Genomic DNA, 19007 nt, shown 5'->3' with positions numbered 1-19007 from the left:
ACCCCCCCCCCCCAGCAGCCTATGAGGATGTCCCATAAGAGCTTTCTCTGGTCTTCCTGAACTGGCAAATGCTCTGCACTAAGCCTTAGAGAGGGACAGAATGACGCACAGGGTAGAACTCCGTCCTCCACACATGAAGATCGCATTGCCCTTTCTACCCAGGCTCACGACGACCTTGGAGCACTGCCTTCGTAATGCAAACGTGTTCGGGGTTTAAGCCCCACAAGAGGGCGGACATCGTGATATGTCCACCTCATAGTTCAGTGGGTGTCTCCATCCCCCCCGGGCCTGGAGGAGGCCATGCGGCGCACGTGGGTCTACCCCTGCCGAGTTCTACCATACATAATCTTCCATACAAAGTCCCACGTGCTCTGTGGTATCATTTTGCTTTTCTTTCTTCCTTCCTTCCTTTCTCTTTCTTTCTGTCTTTCTTTCCTTTTCTTTTCTTTTTTTGAGATTTATTTCTTTATTTTAGAGACACGGAGGGAGTGCCCATGTGAGTGGGGAGAGGGGCAGAGGGAGACACAAGATCCTCAAGCAGACTCCATGCTGGGCGCAGAGCCCCACAGGGGACTCGATCTGATGTCCCCTGAGGTGGTGACCTGAGCTGAAATGAATCCTCGGCCGCCTCACCCAGGGAGCCACTCAGGCGTCCCCTGCACGTTTCTAAACATAACACGAACAGAAGCTGTTTCAAGATGAACGGCGTCACTGTCTATTTTCCCCTGACCTGCTTTTTGTCTCCAAACTGTCCTCCTGCACTTCTGACCCGGGCTTCCGTGTAGATGTAGTTCACATGGCCACCTCTCTGGACTGCCCCACCAGCAGACCACAGGCTGTCCACTCTCCTCTTTCTCCTCTTGCTTGTCCCTCGTTGCGAGCCAGACCGCACTGCCCAACCCCCCACCCCACCCGGTGCCCTGGAGGACGGCACCTGGGACTCATGTCCTGTCAAGAAACGGGGACGGCGAGGCCATGTCCGAGGCAGTGTGGCCTCGAGCTCCTCTGGTTCCGCGTCCGGGACACCAGCCAGTGCGGAGGGACATCATCGGACCCGACTGACAATGTCCCCGGCGGGATTTTAATGCGCATTTCTGACTTCTAAGGATGCGGAGTCACCTTGCATTTGTGACGCTCCCCTGCTGTTTTCTTCGGGTGAAAAACCATTTTTGTTCCTTTTCCTACCAGGTCATTTGCCTCTAATAGCCTGCATTAGATCGGAGAAGCTGCGGAAGGAGCAGGGATGACAATCCCAATCCCCATGGGCTGATTCTGGGTGGTCCCCTCTGGTCTGTGCTCCGCTGTGGCCGGCTTGAGCTGTGCTGGCTGCTCCTGGATACGATGCTGGAGGTTGGATGGGGCACAGCCCCGCCACGCTGTTCTTGGACTGTTTCCCTTGGCTCTTCTGGGCCCCTGTAAATATTAGGCTCAGCTTCACTGAGTCCCAGGAATACTTACTTACTCGGGTGTTACTGGGCTCTGACTCTCCGCCTCCCTCTCCAGAGCACAGCACACCCCTCATTCAGCGAGGACGTCGGATGGGCTTCCCAATCCTTGTGTATTTCCCCCTCAAGAATCTGCACAACTTATGGTCCTTTGGTACCTTCCTTTGTCCTAACCTTATGTCTTATCCTGCTATTATAAAGGGTATTTCTTTACTTACAATTTAACTGCAAAATTGTGCAAATATTACAAATTGTACAAAATTACAATACCGTAAAGACACAGTATTTACCATACTACATACAATTTAAAAAAATTGCCCGTGCTGACATGCCTGGGTGGCTCAGTCCGTTATGTGTCCCTCTTGGTTTTGGCTCAGGTCATGATCTGGCGTTGGGTTTCACCCCCAGCACGGAGTCTGCTAGGGGATTCTCTCTCTCTCCTTCTGTCCCTCCCCCTCCATTATACATGCTGTTTATTGTATATGTAAAGCCTTAATGATGTATGTCTAGAAATTTTGTTGTGTTTTTCTAATACTTTGATTAATTTTTTTTTTTAACTGCAGGCAGTCATCATCTGAGAATAATGGGAGTTTGGTGGCTTCTGTTGTAATCCTTATACTTTTACTTCCTTATGTCTCTTTCTATGCAGGCTGGGAAAGCAAGAATTGAACTGAACATAAATTAGAGGAGCCTTATAAGAATAAGGCTTGATCTTAAAGGGCATCCTTCAATATGTCACCATTAAGAATGGCCTTACTATAGATTTTTTGGTAGATATCTTTCATCAGAATAAGAAAGTTCGCTTCCGTTCCTATTTTACTAGAATTTTTGTTTGCTGAAATTGAGTTGAACCGAGAACTTCACCTGAAGCTCTTTCTGCACCTGCTATGATGATGACTCTCTTCCCCTTGACTTTTTACACAGCATATGACATTGAAAAACCTTCTAATATTTTTAAGCCACTCCACATCCCTGGAATAAATACATTTGGGTCACAATATACAGTCTTTTTTCCCTTAAACGTCATGGAATTTTATATGCTAATATTTGATGTCAAGATTTTCATATTTAAATCTGTGAGCAAAACAAACTTTGTTCTTCTTTCTTGCTTTTCTTTTCTTTCTCCGTAGCTTTTTTTCCCAGCTTCTCATCCAGTTTTGGAATCCAAGGAACCTGAACTTCATGGCATGAGAGCGGGCGTGCGTGATCCTTGCTGCTCTCTGTGAAGTCCGCTCATGATTAAACTGACATACTTGACAGCTTGGTAGCGTTTGCTGCTGGGAGAATTTGGAAGCTCTTGTTGAATGAGAATTTAACTTTTGATGGATAATAATTTTGTTAATAACTATATCAAATATAGCTATGTTAAGAAGAGCTGTATATAATCATCTTTAATAGCTGTAAGATTTCAGGCACTGGGTGGCTCAGTGGGTTAAGCAGCTGCCTTTGGCTCAGGTCATGATCCCAGGGTCCTGGGATCTAGCCCTGATATTGTGCTCCCTGCTCAATGGGAGTCTGCTTCTTCCTCTACCCCTCCCCACTGCTTGTGTTCCCTCTCTTGATGTGTCTCTTTCTGTCAAATAAATGGATAAAATCTTAAAAAAAAAAAGCTGTACGATTTTTTGGTTTATTTATACATTCTGTTTCTTCTGGAGTCAGTTTTGTTCACATGTGTTTGTGGTTGTTGCATGTGGACACTGTCGGGCATGACGTTGACAGGGTCGTAGAAGGAAGGCTGTTTAAACAGACATGTGCAGGCATGCACACACATGTGCTCATGGGCAAACACGGAAACTGTGGAGGCAGCAGAGTCCTCTCACTCGGAATGGGCCTCATGGTGAGGATGGTGTCTCCCTGACTCCAGACACATTCCTGAGAGATGGTCCTGGGGCTGAGGGGAGGGGACTCCTGCCTTGTACGGAAATCTGCATTGTCTTTCTCTAATCCTACAATACTGTGTGAGTGTGTGAGGCTCACAGAATGAGGGCTCCTGTTATGTCCTGGTGCCGGCAAAGGAGAAAAGCCTTCAGGATGGGAAAGGGCCCTGGGACTGAAGTGCAAAGAAACCAAAGAGATCCACAGAAAACTGTGCATTAATGCTTATAAAACAAGTTCTAGGGATGCCCGGGTGGCTCAGTTGGTTAGGCGGCTGCTTTCAGCTCGGGTCATGATCTCAGGGTCCTACGATCGAGTCCTGCATCGGGCTCCTTGCTCGGTGGGGAGCCTGCTTCTCCCTCTGTTTCTGCCTTCGACTCTACCTGCCTGTGTTCTCTCTCTCTCTCTCTCTCTCTCTCTCTGACAAATAAATAGATAAAATCATAAAACAAAAACAAAAAAACAAGTTCTAGCATCCAATCTTGCCATAACAGAGTGATCAACCATCTTCCCAAGAAACTAAACTTCGGAAGAAACCCAGTGTAACAGAAGAATGCAAAATCTATAAAACTACTTGTGATAAAACTCAAATTTTATTTGGAAAAAGACACCAAGCCTCTTTCTTTTTTTTCTTTTTTTTTTTAAAGATTTTTTATTCATTTATTTGACAGACAGAGATCACAAGTAGGCAGAGAAGCAGGCAGAGAGAGAGAGGAGGGGAAGCAGACTCCCTGCTGAGCAGAGAGCCCGATGTGGGGCTCGATCCCAGGACCCTGGGATCATGACCTGAGCCGAAGGCAGAGGCTTTAACTCACTGAGCCACCCAGGTGCCCCACCAAGCCCCTTTCTAAAGGGAGAGGAACACATGCCCTTGGCATAGGTGGACTCTGAGGCATTCTTTGGAGAAAATCTGATGTTAAGCAGATACTGAGGTCTGGGCAGAATGGCTCATATTTACAAGATTCAAATGAACAATAAAAAACTTATGAACAGAATAATGAAATCGTTATGAAATGGATTTACTATGCTTATAATGATTGCAAGTTTTCGAGACTCCAATTATCTTGTCCATTTCAATATTTAGAGAAAATAACCAATATGTTTACTTTAAATTATAGACTAACCATTGGTAAAATTGCATTACACAAAAGAGAGACTCTTCTGATTTTAAAGAATACAAATAGCCAGTGAGAGCACTAAAACACATGCACACACACACATTTATATCATACTTGTTGTACTAGCAAAAGTTCAGATATATCTATAAAAAATTTGGAATTTAGGATTGTTTGTTCTCAGCTCTTAGGGATCTAATGGGATGCCTATCCTTTCTGAAACCTGGTTCTTAGAAATGTCTTATTACCTGTTTCCTATTGTGTTGACACCACATTTTACCGCAATAAGCTCTTAGAATAGCAAAACCTTCGTATTGGAGTCTGTAGATATTTGGGACAGTACAAAGGAGCCTTTGACTGCTTGGTCAGTCACCTCACATGGCCCTTTGTCAAATGCCATGTCACCAAAAAGACTTTCTGTGACCTTTCTCTCTGCAATAACCAGGTGATGAATGAATGGGACCATGGAGGCATCTCCCTCACACATTTCCCCCTACCTTCCAGTTCCCAGGTCCCCCAAGCTTCTTACCTGAACCTCTGCCCTCTCTCTTCCCAAACCCTTCCCCCGCTGGACCTCAATCTACAATGGCCTATACTTGATTTTGTGTAGTTTCTTGTTTTACTTTGGCTCCATGTCATTTACTGGAAACTCTGTCCCAAGGCTGAGACCCCTAGGGCACAGGGACAACACCGCTCTGGTCTCAGCTCCAGGGTGCTTAACACCAAATGCTTTCCAATGAAGTCATGACCTTTCCTCCTCCTCGTTGCTCTTGGTTTGGACAGGGCTGACCCCCAACTCGGACACTGTTCTGCCAGTATTTCCACTGTGCAGCCCCCACGGTGGGGACGGCTGTGAGAAGGGCCATCTGCAAGCAAGGCAATGCTAATTATCATCCCTTCGAAAGGAGAGAGCAACTTCTCTATAGGAAACAAAACCACAACAAAACACAACAACAACAAAAACCAAAAAAACAAAAAACACACAATAAACAACAACAAGCACACACACACACACACACACACACACACACACACAGGAGGGGTGCTTGGGTATAGTGAGATCAGAATAAAACCTAAGTTTGATAAGAATCAGAGAAGCCGACCAGGACGTACGTGGCATAATTAAGGTCATATGTAGGGTTTAAAATAACTGGTTGAAATCCCTGAATGTCAGCCTTACGGTTTTATCTTGTAATTTCTCACGAGCACCACTATGCACTGAGCCGTGTCCTCCTCCCCAAAATTCAGAGGCTGGAGCTCTAACTCCCCGAATGTGGCCGCATGTGAACACGGGGTCTTTAAAGAGGCAAAATGAGTCAAAATGAAGTCACATGCCCGGGTCCTAATCCAACGTGACTGGTGTGTCACCACTGTCTTTACAAGAGGACCCAGAAGGGACTGTCGACTGCTGTCGGCACACCACACAGCAGCATCCGCAGAAACCAGCACTGGCTGCCCCTTGGTCTCTGGCGTCCAGCCTCCAGAGTCGTGAGGAAATAAGTCTCTGTCTGTGTCACAGAGTTCCTAGCGCGGTGGCTGACACAGCAGACAGCAGCCGTCTTTATGCTGAAATGCAAATCCTTCAACATCAGATCCTGTCCCGTGTTTATGAAATCGCGGGATGAACCCTGGGGTCTGGGGGGAGGACGGATTTCCCCACATGCGTGAAATCACCTTGAAATCCTCCACAACTGTTCTGTCCAGGACCCCAGCCACTCAGGACCCAGAAAGCACATCCTCTCTCACAATTCGAACCGTGAGGCAAGCCTTCAGGCTCTCAGATGCGCAGGGGGGAGGCAGACAGCTTCTCAAGCACTGACTCCCATCTTCTCCATGGACCCCCTACTAACTGCCCTTCTCTGGGGCAAAATTGCGAATACCAGGGTTCGCCCTGACATTTAACGTGTAATTTTATTCGGCAGACAATAAGCCTCCCCTCTGCCCTTCTCCTGGTGACATGGCCTCACCCCTGCGCTCCCTGCGTCTCTCCCACAGGTCACCTCAGAGCAGCTCTGGTCACACCACACCCTGTGACGGGCTCAGACCCTTCTCCCCCACGCCAGGGACGCAACCATCCTCTCTCGTCCTTAACTGATACACTAGCTTTTTGGACCCAAGGACGGGAGGCCACGTTTTTGTATTGATTCTTATCATAGCTCAATGTCTGATCACAGATTGTGTCCCCAAATGCTTGACCCTGAGATCAAGACCTGTGCTGAGATCAAGAGTCAAGACGCTTAAACGACTGAGCCCTCCAGACCTCCCTTAAACATCTACACCTGAAATGATTATTTTGTCCAGGTAAGGAGTGAAATGTCTGGGTGAACCACAAGCCCCTCTGGCCAGCACCGCCCAACAGCCCTCCTGGTCCCCATCACTTCACCCCCGACAACCCTCCAGGCTGTTTGTGTGACTTTCTTGGTCTGACACCTTGCTGGCCACTAAGGACACTGTGGGCTCTCCGGTCCGCTCACGCTGAGGCCACTACCTCTCCCCAAAACAGAGGCAGCACAGCCCCTTCTGGCCCTGTGCCAGCTCTGTGCCCAGGACCCACAATCTGACTAAATACACCAGCAGATCAGAATTACATTTCAGTCCCAATTAAAGCTCGAAAATGGGCTTCTGACACACTGCACACGCTATTCTTCAACTGTTCCGCGTTAAATAAAATAGACAAATGCAGCCCTGAGAATACAAAGGAACACGGATGTGCACAGACTGTAGCTTGTAGAGATCCTTACTCGTGTTTTGTACAGAGCTACGTCTGCAATGCTCATGCCCGCATGGGCTTTAAAAGCACATATCAAAGTTTGGGTCAAAGGCTGACCCAAAAAAAAAAAAAAAAAAAAAGAATGGATTTGAATTTTTTTTTTTTTTTAGTAAAGCACTGAAAATGTGATTTTATCTTTGGACGAAATAGTCAAAAAAAAAGCCCGGATCACTCAGTAAACGGGAAGAACAGACCTTGGGTGGGGTGAGTAAGAACTGCTTTCTTCACCCCTCCAAGGTGAAAATCACTCACTCAATTACACGCGAATGATTTTGCACAAAATTCATGCAAAGCACCCCCCTCCCCAATCTAAAGGTTGATGAACCTCCTTCCTCCCGTAATGAACATAGTGGAACCAGCTTCCACTCTCCCCACACCACTCCCAGTGACCTCTGTTTCTTTGAACATCATCTACGCGATGCAAATGTCATCCACTGAAGTTTCTGAGTTCTTTTTCTTGCTCTAAATACAACCAACACGGTTACAGCTCCGCTATTAACAATTTCATGGGAAACAGGGATACTCTTAATTTCCCTGGGCAAATGCTTTTAAACCCCGAGGCTTAGAGTCGTTCAGCATCTAAGAAGGGAAACACAGAAGCCACCGACTTAGAAATATGCCCTGCGATTTCCTTGCGTTCTTTTTGTTAACGCTAGTAGAGCCAGCCACCGAGCTTCCCCGAAGGACCTTTGTTACGTGACTGCCGTGTTGCAATCCCATGATCTGGTCAACAGCTTCCCACCAGGGCAAGAGTTAGCAAGAATCGCGGCCATGGATCAGAAGGGAGGCAAGCGGGGCGCAAGGGAGGTACGCCTTCCTCCAGTGATGTCATCCCCCGCTCCCGGGCTCCCTCCCCAGAAAGCCACTCTTGTCAAGCGCAGTGGGCACAAGGTCATGGGCATCTAGCCAACGGGGAGACTCACCACATCGCCGAGCAGTCGAAATTCACCAAGAGCCATTTGTGAGGATTGAAGTTAAACGAGTCTGCAAACTGCCAAGGCATAGTAACGACAAGAAGACGTTTCGGTTACGAATGTCTAGTTATAAAACAAGACTCCACACCAGTGATTAACCATTTTGTTTCACGAGTGTAAGGCCATGCGGGGGGGAAGTCACCGAGGCCGTGGGGCTTGGGGACGCAAGGGCAGCTGCGAGGTCCGGGCTCTGGAACGGGCTTGGGCGGCCACCTGGCCTCTCTGCACCGCTCTGTGCTCATTTTCAAGGCAGAAGAACACATCAGAGCTCATGAACGCGTGGAGCTGGTAACGGAACTGATTCTGGGCGGACGCACAAAGCAAGGAGGGTTTGATGGCAGCTCAGCAGCTTGCTCCGTGTGGACCAGAATGGGAATGGCTGCTTTATGAGGAAATCGTGGTATCCTCACAGCCACGAACCCCTCAGCCCGGGTCCTGACATGGAATACACGCTCTGGTTCGAAGGCTGTGCCGGGACTGTTGCTGATGTGTGGTTATTAAGATTTGTAGGTGGTAAGCCAGGGACCACAGTGATGGCTACTGACTCCCAGCAACTCGTGGTGAAGGGGGATCATCTACCAGAGAGCAGTCGTCAGGATGCAATGTGAAAACGAGCATAGGGTAGCGGTGACCGGCCTCGCTGCTTTGGGGAGGAGTGGGACCTGCTGAGTCAGGCTGGAGGAGCCTACAGAGGGTCACCCCACAGATGCTGAGCATGAAGGCCATCTGGCCCACTGGCCGTCCTTGGGATGCAATGCCAGGCACCCAGGAGACGTCCAGAAAGTTCATCTGAAGAGTAAACTGAAGAATTCCATTCTTTTTACCATGAAAAGAGCATAGGCTGTGGACTTAGAGTCCCAGATTCTGGCCTTAGTGTTCCCACTGTCTGGCCGAGGGCCCTCGGTGGGATGAGTCTATGAGAATTTATAAATGAGGGACTGGAATGTGCTAATCTCGAAACTTCCCGTTACCACTCCCTTTTATTTCTGTGTTAATCCTGACTTGGTATAGGGCTATCACGTTTGAAGCAAGAGGATGTATTTTGAGGACCTTGGATAATTCAAAACAGGCAGAACCCCAACGCCTAATCTAAGGGCAACCCCAAGAGAAAACGAGGAGGGCTGCTGTTTCCCCTATGAGGAGACACCCGCTCCCAGCAGCAATAGCGACACAGCTCATGGGTCTGGGGGTGCTCTGAAGCCACATGAGTCCCTACTCATTTTTAATTGGGAAAATTCCCAGTTCTCCCTTGCCTCGTGAAATGAGATGTCATCCATATTTCAGGTCATACACTTTCAAATTTGCATAGTCTAGAGTCATATAACATGTATCTACCTTTCAAACTACTAGACTCTTTGGAATAATGCTAATTTGAATCCATAGATACCATGCAGGAAATTGTACTGATCTGGCCTACAAAATACTTTCTGCCTGCCCCTCCCTCAAAACTCAGGAACTAGCAAATTTCTCAGAATACACGTTTCATCCTAAGCAAAGGGAGGGTGAAAATGTCATACCTAAAACTGGGATCTCCCCAATTTTTATTTAATTGGTTGGTTCTTTTACGAATGCTAATGCAGTCATCAATAAATCTTCCCACATACCTAAATATTTCCTTCTTTATTTTTAAAGATTATATCCAAGTTCATTGCACGCCTATCAGTAATGGAAGACAATTCCTGGAAGACAATGTGTAGCAACGGCCAACAACGGGCGTTGACTCATTGATTTTCGGGGCTGCCCTATTTCCAAGCAGAAAATCGGATTTCAACAACAGAGACCATCTGAGGAGGGCACTGGGCGTTTTCATGGGGCTATCCCAAATCGTGCTATCTTGCATTCTTCAAAATGCATGCCCAGCTTTATCCTTGGGATGCTGAGCTGGGGCCGGGGCCAGCTGGAGGCCCACGGGTGCAGCCCGGGATGGGAGCCCCCGCCACCAGGGAGACATCTGCTCGGCCGACCGCGACCTCGCGCGTCAACCCGCTCTGGGAAAGCAGATTCATTTCCTTCCACGTTTCAATAAAAGCGACTGTGAGAAAGAGACAGGAAATGACAATGCGTTTCATTTGTCGATAAACGGAGACAAAATGTGAAAGAAGAGCTTTGTTTGCCGAGAATTTTATTAGCTCCCTGGGGGTGGGGGGGGGCTGATCTGTTTAATCCTCCTTCATTACCCAACCGCTGTGTGCTCGTCCTGCTGGCAGAGAGAGGAGTTTTTATCTCCGGGCTGGGGACGCGGCAGGAAATTGCAGCCGCCTTATCTCCCCAGCTGAGGAGCCAGGCCCTCGCCCCGCAAGGAATAATGCGGGAGACACGGAAATGACTCAGCGCCGGGCATGAAAATCCCGTCTGCTGCTGATACCATCGTGCTCCAGTGCCCGGCACTGCGGTGGGCAAGACGGTTCGTCACCCCACCCCTCGTGAAAGCTGATCCCAGGTCCTGGGATCACAGGGAGGAGGAGAGCGGTGGTGGGGAAAGATTGCGCAATCCTTAACCTGATGCTTGGACAGACCAGATGCTGGGGGCAGGCTCACAGATCCCCGCTGAAGGCTTTGCCCTCCGTCCCTGAGGTGCTGAGACAGACCTTCCCAGTCAGGAGCATCACTTCTGTAATAGGACTCATTCATATGGTATAGAGATTAACTTTTCATAACACCCACAAACCCAGCTCCCGGCAATGAGCTACACGGAGCAGGGTGTCCGCGTGCTCAGCAGAACTTCTCCCACGCCACCAAAGCCCCCTGCCTCCTGCTGACCGGCGCCTTTGGAAGCCGCATTTACCAGCCTCTCCCCAGCCCTGAGCTGAGGTCTGGGGCATGTTCAGGGATCCATAAGTAATCAGAGAGTGAGGGAGGCTTCATACATCCAGGGACACGATGGAGACACGGACCAAATGCTATTTCATTCATCAGCAACTGGGGAGGGGGAGGCAACTCTTTCCCGAGATGGGAATATTTGTGTTCTATACCCGACACTCACTTTTCTGGTGTTGCGACATGATGGGGATCCAAATTAGCAATTAGAAAATTAATTGGCAGCATAACAGGAGAGCGGAGAGAGGTTCCCCGGGACAGGCCTGGCAGCCGTGGTGAAAGATAATAAAAGGATCCAACTCACGCAGAGGGACTCACCGTGGGCCTGACGTTGTTTTTAAGCACTTTAAGCATGATTAACTCTGGGTACTTACAGCAACCCCTCCAAGGAAAGATCATTACTAAATCCACTTTCCAGAGTGTACAGACGCCACTAAGCTACCCAGAGGGACACAGCTAGTTCCCGGGTAGAGCTGGCGTCCAAACAGTCGCTTAATGCCAAGGATCGTGCCCTTAGTCCCTGCACGGGGTGTGGCCCGGGGTCTCATGAAACCCTTGCCTATGAGCATAAAGCCAGAACCGAGGCTCCTCTCACTGTCTCCTTCCCTTGGTCTCCCTGCAGTCTGTCTCTCTGGACCCTCTATTGTGTCTGCAGTGGAGTTCCTGGCTGGAGGAACATTCTGCTTGAGCCTGAACTGGCATGTCAGGGCACCCCCATAATGTCATCTCTCTGCATTAAGTCTGCACCCCATTACCCTGGAAGCCCCGTGGAGAAGCAGAGTATTGGGTTAATAGTTTTGATGACTATTTCTCAAAAGCAGCAGGCGTTTCCGTGGGCATCACGGGCCACGGTTTCCAAATTCCGAAAGTGGTGTAGGGCGTTTAAATGCATCTGTGGCTGCTCATTCAATATCTGTTAAACTAATAAACCACGCTCAGGGGCCTGGTCAGGCCACGCTGTCATCCTGAATGAGATCGAAGAAAATTGCAGGTTGCTTTTATCCCTGACCTCTTGAGCTGAAAGGCATTAAGATTTTATTTTCTTCCTAAATATTTCCCCACGGTTGCAGAAGCTAAAATGTATCCTACCATGAGAAGCCTGCCCAGAATTTGTGCAGAGGGAGAAAGAGTGCCCAACGTCAGGTATAATTTCCAGAAGGTGAGTCGTATGACTGGGCAGATTCTCAACCCCCCTTATAAGGAAATATGATTTCTGATAATCACAGAATGTGATTGGAAGTAAGTTGTTAAAACAAATGGTGTGTCACAGCCTTGTAAGGAGAAGTCACTGATGACATGACACTTTCAAAGAGGGACCCTAGTAAAGAGAGGGGTGCCTGGGTGACTCAGGGGGTTACGCGGCCGAATCTTGGTTTTTGGCTCAGATCATGATCCCAGGGCAGTGAGATCCAGCCCCGTCAGACCCCACGTTCAGCACAGAGTCTGCTTGTGGATTCTCTCTCCCTCTGCCTCTGCCCTTCCCCACTAAAATAAATAAATGCATCTTAAAAAAAAAATTTTTTTTAATGATCTTATTAAAGATAAAGAGCACACCCACCTCTACTCCATTCAGAAGATGCCGGAACTCAGGGCAGATGAAGGAGCTGCCCGCATACGCAGCATCGATGTGTAGCCACATGTTCTCCTCGTTACCTAAAAACCAGAGGCGGCTGGTGAGCTTCCCAGGGAATGCCCTGCCCACGGGGGCCCGAGGACCACCCCACCCCAGCCAGGGCTCTCATGAGTGCATTTGCTGGCCTGGTTCTGGGCCCTAACAGGCTCCCCGGGGTCTAAGACAAGGAAGCTGAGGGCAGAGGTCCTGAGCTGGCCCCAGACGGCACTAGCAGAGAGCAGGTGCTCAGGGATGGCGAGGAAGATGAGGAAACTGGGATCAGCTTCCCTGCTTGACGTGAAGGTCGATGCTCACGCTGGAAGGGACCAGTGTGGGCGATCCCTCGGGGTCCCTCACACAAACTCATTCCAGTTACACCCCTTTCTCAGCCTTCTCCCATCTCACCCACCGGGAATTTCCTCCTAATCTTCCTGGCTAACCCATCCCACAAGCTCCTTGGGGAATGGCGGGGTGCACAGCCCCAGCGACCTCTATCCGCACCCCTCCCCACTGTGTCCATCTCGACACGAAGTATATTTGTTGGTTCTCTGCTACCTGCAATCATCCCAGGCTCCTTCGTGAATGTGATTTGTGTTTTCCAGCCTTGCCAGAATCGCCTAGCAGGAAGGGACCACGTCTTCCTTGCAGGCGAAAGTGTCTGATTAAATGAGCTTCCTTGACTGATACTCTCGGGGTTTGACCCCGGCCTCCAGCCACCCCGCAGCTGGACGGCCTTGTGCCCCTTCAAGCTCATTCTCCCTCGCAGGCAAACGGACACAAACATAGCACCTGGGACCTCGGGGAGAGACCAGATGACACCCATAGCCTCCTATCGTGACGCCAGGCCCGAGGCCGGTGACACATACACGCGAGCGCCGTGTTGGGTTCCTCCTGTGTGCTGGGCACTTAAGGCCTGTCATGAAATCCATAACCGTGGAAGGCTGGGGGTGTTCTGATGGGGAGCAGTTGTCCTGTCCTGCCCGAACTGGGCCAGGGCAGCGCCTGGAGGGTTCACTGAGCCCCAGGCACGTGCATGTGTGACGGCGGACGGATGCAAGGTTCACCTTTCCGTGGGTGACGCTCGCTAGCCCTGCACCATGCCCTGAGGAGTGGAGAGTCGTTCTGAGCCCTGCTCATACAAGCTCTAAGAGGCGTTTCAAAGCTTTGATTCTCTTTGAGCTTCTGACGGGAGGGATCAAGGCCCTCGGCTGGATCCAGACCAGATGCCTTCCCCCGGCACACTCGATACGGCCTCGGAGGGTCACGATGTGGTTGGCGTGTGAGCACCCCAAAGCGTGTTTCGTGGGCGGAGGGGTTGAGGGTGTGTGTGGGCATCTCAGGGTGGATGCGGCCAGAGCATGGAGCCTCCTGACGACATGGGATTTCTGCTTCGAGACAGCAGCTCACCCATGCTGGCCACAGGCCATGTTCCTCCTGCTGGAGGGCTCTGCTGCTGGGCGCCGAGGGTTCTGTGCATCACAGAAGCCTCAGGGGCTCTCCAAGGACAGGCAGCAGCCGCAGATCCAGGCTGTGCTCTCCATGGGGCCATGTGGCCGCCCTCGGACCACCAGTCAAGGCACTTCCTTTTCTGTTCAAGGCACACGCGTGGAGTTTGAGACTCCAATCGTCTCTGTCCGGTTTAGAACTGTCGAGGGCAGGGGTGAGGCAACGCAGGACCCCGGGGCCTGCACAGGCAGACGAGTCAGGAAGGACACGGGCCATGAAGGCAGGAGGAAGGGAAATAGGTTCCAGAAGCAGCAGACGGGGCTCTTTTCCTCCCTCAGCCATCATCCTTGTGAGAGGAATGCTTGCTAACAGCAAAAACCACAATCCACCCCAGAATGTGTGGGAAACCCGGAGAGGGGCAACGGGAAGGAAAGACAGGGATGGGGTGCTGAGGAGGGAAGGGAATGAGGTACACCAGGGGAAGGTGAGCTGTGGGTTCATAACTTTACTCCAGAAGAGCTCTGACCTTTGCCCTTGGCTCCAGGGAGGTGACCTCTAGCCCCTGGAGTGCTCTGCCTCATAGGAGTCCTTTCCTGCCTGGATCTTTGGCCCCCAGAAGGTGCATCAGCAGGATATATGATGGTAGCTTTGGGCCGTATTCGCTTGGACTTCTGCAGGAGCTAGGGATGGAAGGTATTAGCTGCACCTCCCCTGAGGAGCTGGAGACTACAGGTCAGCGACAGTTCCAGTCGAACTCTGGGCTCCAGGCTCGGTGAGGTTCTGTGGCAGGGGACGGGGGCTCCCACTCTCTGTGTGTTGTCACCATAATTGGGAGGGGACCTAGCTGTGCACAACCTCAAGGGAGAAGACAAGAGTTTGGTCCCTTCCCACATTCTGTCCCATGCCTCTGCTCCCTGCAGTACAGCACACCTAGGTGATTTCAGGGAGTTCTGTGAGTCTTTCTGGCAGATTACTGAACCTGAGGGTGGTTTTGGAACGTGTTGGAAGTGAGGGCAGTCTTTGAGGGACTGGGGTCCCTCTATTCTTCCTGTGTCGTGAGGGGCAACCCCCCCACCATCCCAGTGCCGCTGGGTGGGGCTTTCGCTACCCTGTGCACCCTGCTACCCTTCCTCACTCCCCTGGACCCCGTCTTCCGCTCCCCACTGTCGCACCTCCCCCCTGTCGCCTTCAACTACCGGCTTTCTGCATTTCATCCTCTCTCCAAGAAAACCGGCTGGAAGCCTCCACTGATTCATCCAAGCGGACCAAGTGGGACCAAGTCTCTCTCTGGCGAGTCATTTTAAAAAGATCCAAGAAAAAAGTGTCTTTCCTGAAGCAGCAGTCTGGAGAAAACGGTCTTCTGGCATATACCGTCTTTGTCAAATCACAGTGGATGAAAAACTGACCGTATCGTTTTAACAGTTTTTTCCAGCCGTAACAGAGAACGGAGTCCTCTCGGAATCCCAGAGCAGCCCTGTGTGAATGCTGCGTATTTGGTGACCATCACGGAGCTCACTATTCCCACAGCTCCGGGATCTGGGGAGCAGAGGGAGCTCCAGGACGCAGGACAGCCTGGGCTGGATCACCCACTCCCCGGGGCTCTGTGAACACCGACTGCCTCCCCTGGGCCATCAGCTGGCTGGACAGCCAGGGCTCTGCCCTGCCGATGAGCTCTGGCCCTGTAAATCTGAGAGCCCCGGACGTGACATCAGCCAGTCCCCGTCAAGGACTTCCAGTTCCCAGTCTGACATCTGAGTCAAAGGGGCGCCCAGCGGCTTGGCTGGGCACACCAGTGTTTGCAGTGGGCAAACCGCTGGCCTGAGCCTCGGTTGTGTCCCTCATCCCAGCCTTGGGCTCTGTATCACTGCCCTCAGCCAGCTCCTCTCACCGCCGTCGGCCGCCGGCCACACATGCTGCAGGGAAACTGGTGCAAACAGGCACATCCACACCCACAGCCCCTGGGCACGGCCGGTTGCGGGCACGCCTGCCTCCACCCTGGTTCTCCACGATTTCTGTGCCTGAACTCACCTCTAAAGAGCCCTGTGAGGGAAGGACTGACATTCAACTCTTGTGCCTTAAGGTGGGGATGCGAAGCTTGGAATGGGAGGGCCCACAGCTTGAAAGGGCCGGCCTGGGCCGCTGCGGGGGCTGCTGTGACCAAGCCGAGCCCCACCCTGCTGCCCAAGCATGGGCACAGGTGGATCCCCATTAGGAGAGGTGGGGGTGACACACACGGGGCTGGGGGGCCGCTGCCCATGGGTGGTGTGCTGTCTAGCACAAGCCACAGGGATGCAGTCTGGGGCCTGAACCATCTCCATGGGACCCCAGAGCACCCTGATGACCAGCCCTGTGGTCCTGGGGCAGTGGGTGCCGTATGCCCCGAGAATAGGGGCAGAGGGTCATGAAGCCACGTCTCTGCCCGAGAGAAGGTCTCTGTCACAGAAATCCTTCCTGGACCCGCTGGGTGTCAGAGCTGTGGGCTGAGGTGGCAACTTCAGAAGCCCAGTCCTTACTCACATTCCCCTTTGGGATTCTCTGACTCCGCATCCCCCTGGAAGGCCACCCGTGTGCCGTGACGGAGGCCGGAGGGGAGTGCGGCCCCAAAAGGCCCAGCAAGCTGGTCCTTCTCCGGAGAAATCCAAGGTTTGTGTTTGGATCTGCTTAATCGTGTAAGGTAATTTGCTTAACTGCATTCAGTCATTCCAGAAAGGCTGATGAAGACACGCCGGGCTCTGTGCAAAGATGGGTAACCATCAAGTCCTACAGAAACACGAACTCCATGGGGCTTCCCAAAGAGTTTGACTTTGTTCTCTTGGGGCAGGTAGGGGGGACAACGGAGCCCTGGAGGATTGTGGCCACGCTGCACGGCACGCAAGAGCTGCTTCTTACCGATAGCATGTTGGCTGAGGCAAGCTTAGCGCTGGTGCAATTAGGCCGCATTTCTGGGTATGTGGATTTCAAGCTAATGAGATTTATGCCATTGCAAATAGAGGATGCATCTAGCAAAGCAGAGGAATGTGAAGTTACTATTATATGACCTTCCCATTACATTATGCTTTATACTATCTACATGTATTATGATATTGTAATATGACCCTGAATCCTGTTGTTAGTAGTAGAAGAAGGAGAGCCCAAGGAAGAAGGTCCACTAAAGTCTTCGTACATCAAGAACGTTTTCCAGAAGAACATCCGATCAGATACTTACAGATAGGACCCACTTCTAGGAGATTGTCAAACGAGCAGCAGGACGTGGTCCCCAACGTAGCCACCACCTGGGGAGTAAAAAGCAGACCCCTGTTAGGCCACCATGTTTTGGTCACTGTTGTAACGTAAGCAAGCATTACGGCTGCCCCCGGACGGGCCCAGAGCCTCGGAGCTGGTGCTCGATCAGCGTCTGCTGGCCGGAGACCTGAGCCTGGGGGTGCACCTGCCGTCTCTGCATGGCAGCTTTACCACAGGTCGGGAGAACCATCTGCCCACAGGACACCAGGCTGTGAGGTTGGAAACAGGTCACGTGCAAGACTGACTCCCCATGTGCCCATGGGGCAGGGAGGATGCCCTTGACCCCTGGATGGCGTCTCCCAGCTCAGATTTACTGACAGATGCATATATGCTAACTACAGTTACAGCGTATCCTTGCTTCTGTGCAAAGGAGATGTGGAGCTCTCCTTTTTGTGTGCGTCCATAGTTCAGAGCAGAACCCCCGCCCCCCCCCACCATGACATGTCACTCCTGGAAAGCCTTGGGCGCAGCTCTGAGCCCCCAGCACTTTGACCAGGAGTCCGGCTCCCCAGCTCTCGTCTACTGCCCTTCCCTGCCCTTGGCACAGCTCCCAAGGAAACTTCAGTCCTCCGGAGATGGAGTTCTGCTCCAAGTAGACTTCTGAGAGAGCCCTAGGGATACGGGAAACGGTGTTTAAAAGCCGCATTTCCAGACAGAGTTGAGCACCCTTGGTCACACAAGCGGGAGGCGTGGCCGGGATTTCAGGGCCCACTGGTGCTCTAAGGACAGCGATAACACGGGCACCCACACACGGGGCTGCCTCCCCACTGGACCCGCGAAGCTGTTGAAACCAAGCTCCACGTCGTGTTGCTAGGAATGTGCACTTGGCCCCACGTGGAATGGGTGCTGAGACCCGTTTGCTGAATTCAGACTCTGTCCAGTTGACCCGAAAGCGTGTTATGTTTATAAAACTGAAGAGTCTAACTGAATTACGGTGCCAGTGCTCTCGGGTGATGACATTTCTCCCTCAATGTGACAAGAGCGTGAACTTTCCTCCTCCACTAGGACCCCGGCAGCGCTCGGAGCCCTGAGAATAAAGACGAAGGGGAAGAGGTCAGGGACCCATGCCGTCTAGTAAACTCGAGAGCCTGGAGGGAGGACCACCTGTGTTTGCCCTGAGACCCCAGGGCGCCTCTCAGACAAAGTCATAGCTCTCGCCAGGGCGACATCCTGCTTGGCCCGTGCAGGGCTCAGCTGACAAGCCCTGGCTCTCTGCTCACACAGTCACCTGGGCTGGAAAGCAGCTGCCTAGGGACCAGAGTTGTCCCCTGCCCAGTGTCAGGGAGTGATTCCAAAGCAGATCCTGGCCAGACTCTGGCGGGACCCCCTGCAGCAATGGGGTGTGACCAGGGAAGTTGGGTCCCCGGGGGACAGGAGCAGAGTGCTTGAAATTACTTTTCTGGGTTTTTTTTACTATTTTATTTTTTACTTTTTAAATTTTTTCTATTTTTTTTACTATTGTTTACTATTTTTATTATTTTTTACTATTTTGTTGACAATAGTTACTATTTTTTTACTATATTTTGCCATTATTTTTATTTATTTATTTATTTACTTACTTTTTTTTTTTTTTTTTTTTTTTTTTTTTTTTTTTGGGTACAAAAAAATCCACATATTGGGTTTTTTGCCCTTGTAGAAAAAGATTTTTTTTTTTTGCCTCTGGGAGGGGGG

At 50.9% G+C, this 19007-nt stretch overlaps 1 protein-coding gene across 2 annotated transcripts in view; it reads right to left on the bottom strand.

Annotated features, from left to right (window-relative positions):
* Positions 1-19007, bottom strand: part of DDC (dopa decarboxylase) — a 77603-nt gene that overhangs the window by 14268 nt on the left and 44328 nt on the right. For both annotated transcript variants that reach the window (XM_032874998.1, XM_032874997.1), the window contains 3 exons: positions 17260-17326; positions 12555-12649; positions 8129-8196 (listed from right to left, as the gene is read on the bottom strand). In XM_032874998.1, coding sequence (XP_032730889.1) covers positions 8129-8196; positions 12555-12649; positions 17260-17326 — 230 coding nt within the window. The remainder of the gene's footprint in view (positions 1-8128; positions 8197-12554; positions 12650-17259; positions 17327-19007) is intronic.

Source organism: Lontra canadensis, unplaced genomic scaffold, assembly GCF_010015895.1.
Source record: "Lontra canadensis isolate GAN:19392208 unplaced genomic scaffold, GSC_riverotter_1.0 scaffold54, whole genome shotgun sequence".
In the NCBI taxonomy this organism is placed as follows: Eukaryota; Metazoa; Chordata; class Mammalia; order Carnivora; family Mustelidae; genus Lontra; species Lontra canadensis.
Note: the sequence above shows the minus strand (reverse complement) of the source record. Positions and strands in the feature narration are given on the sequence as shown.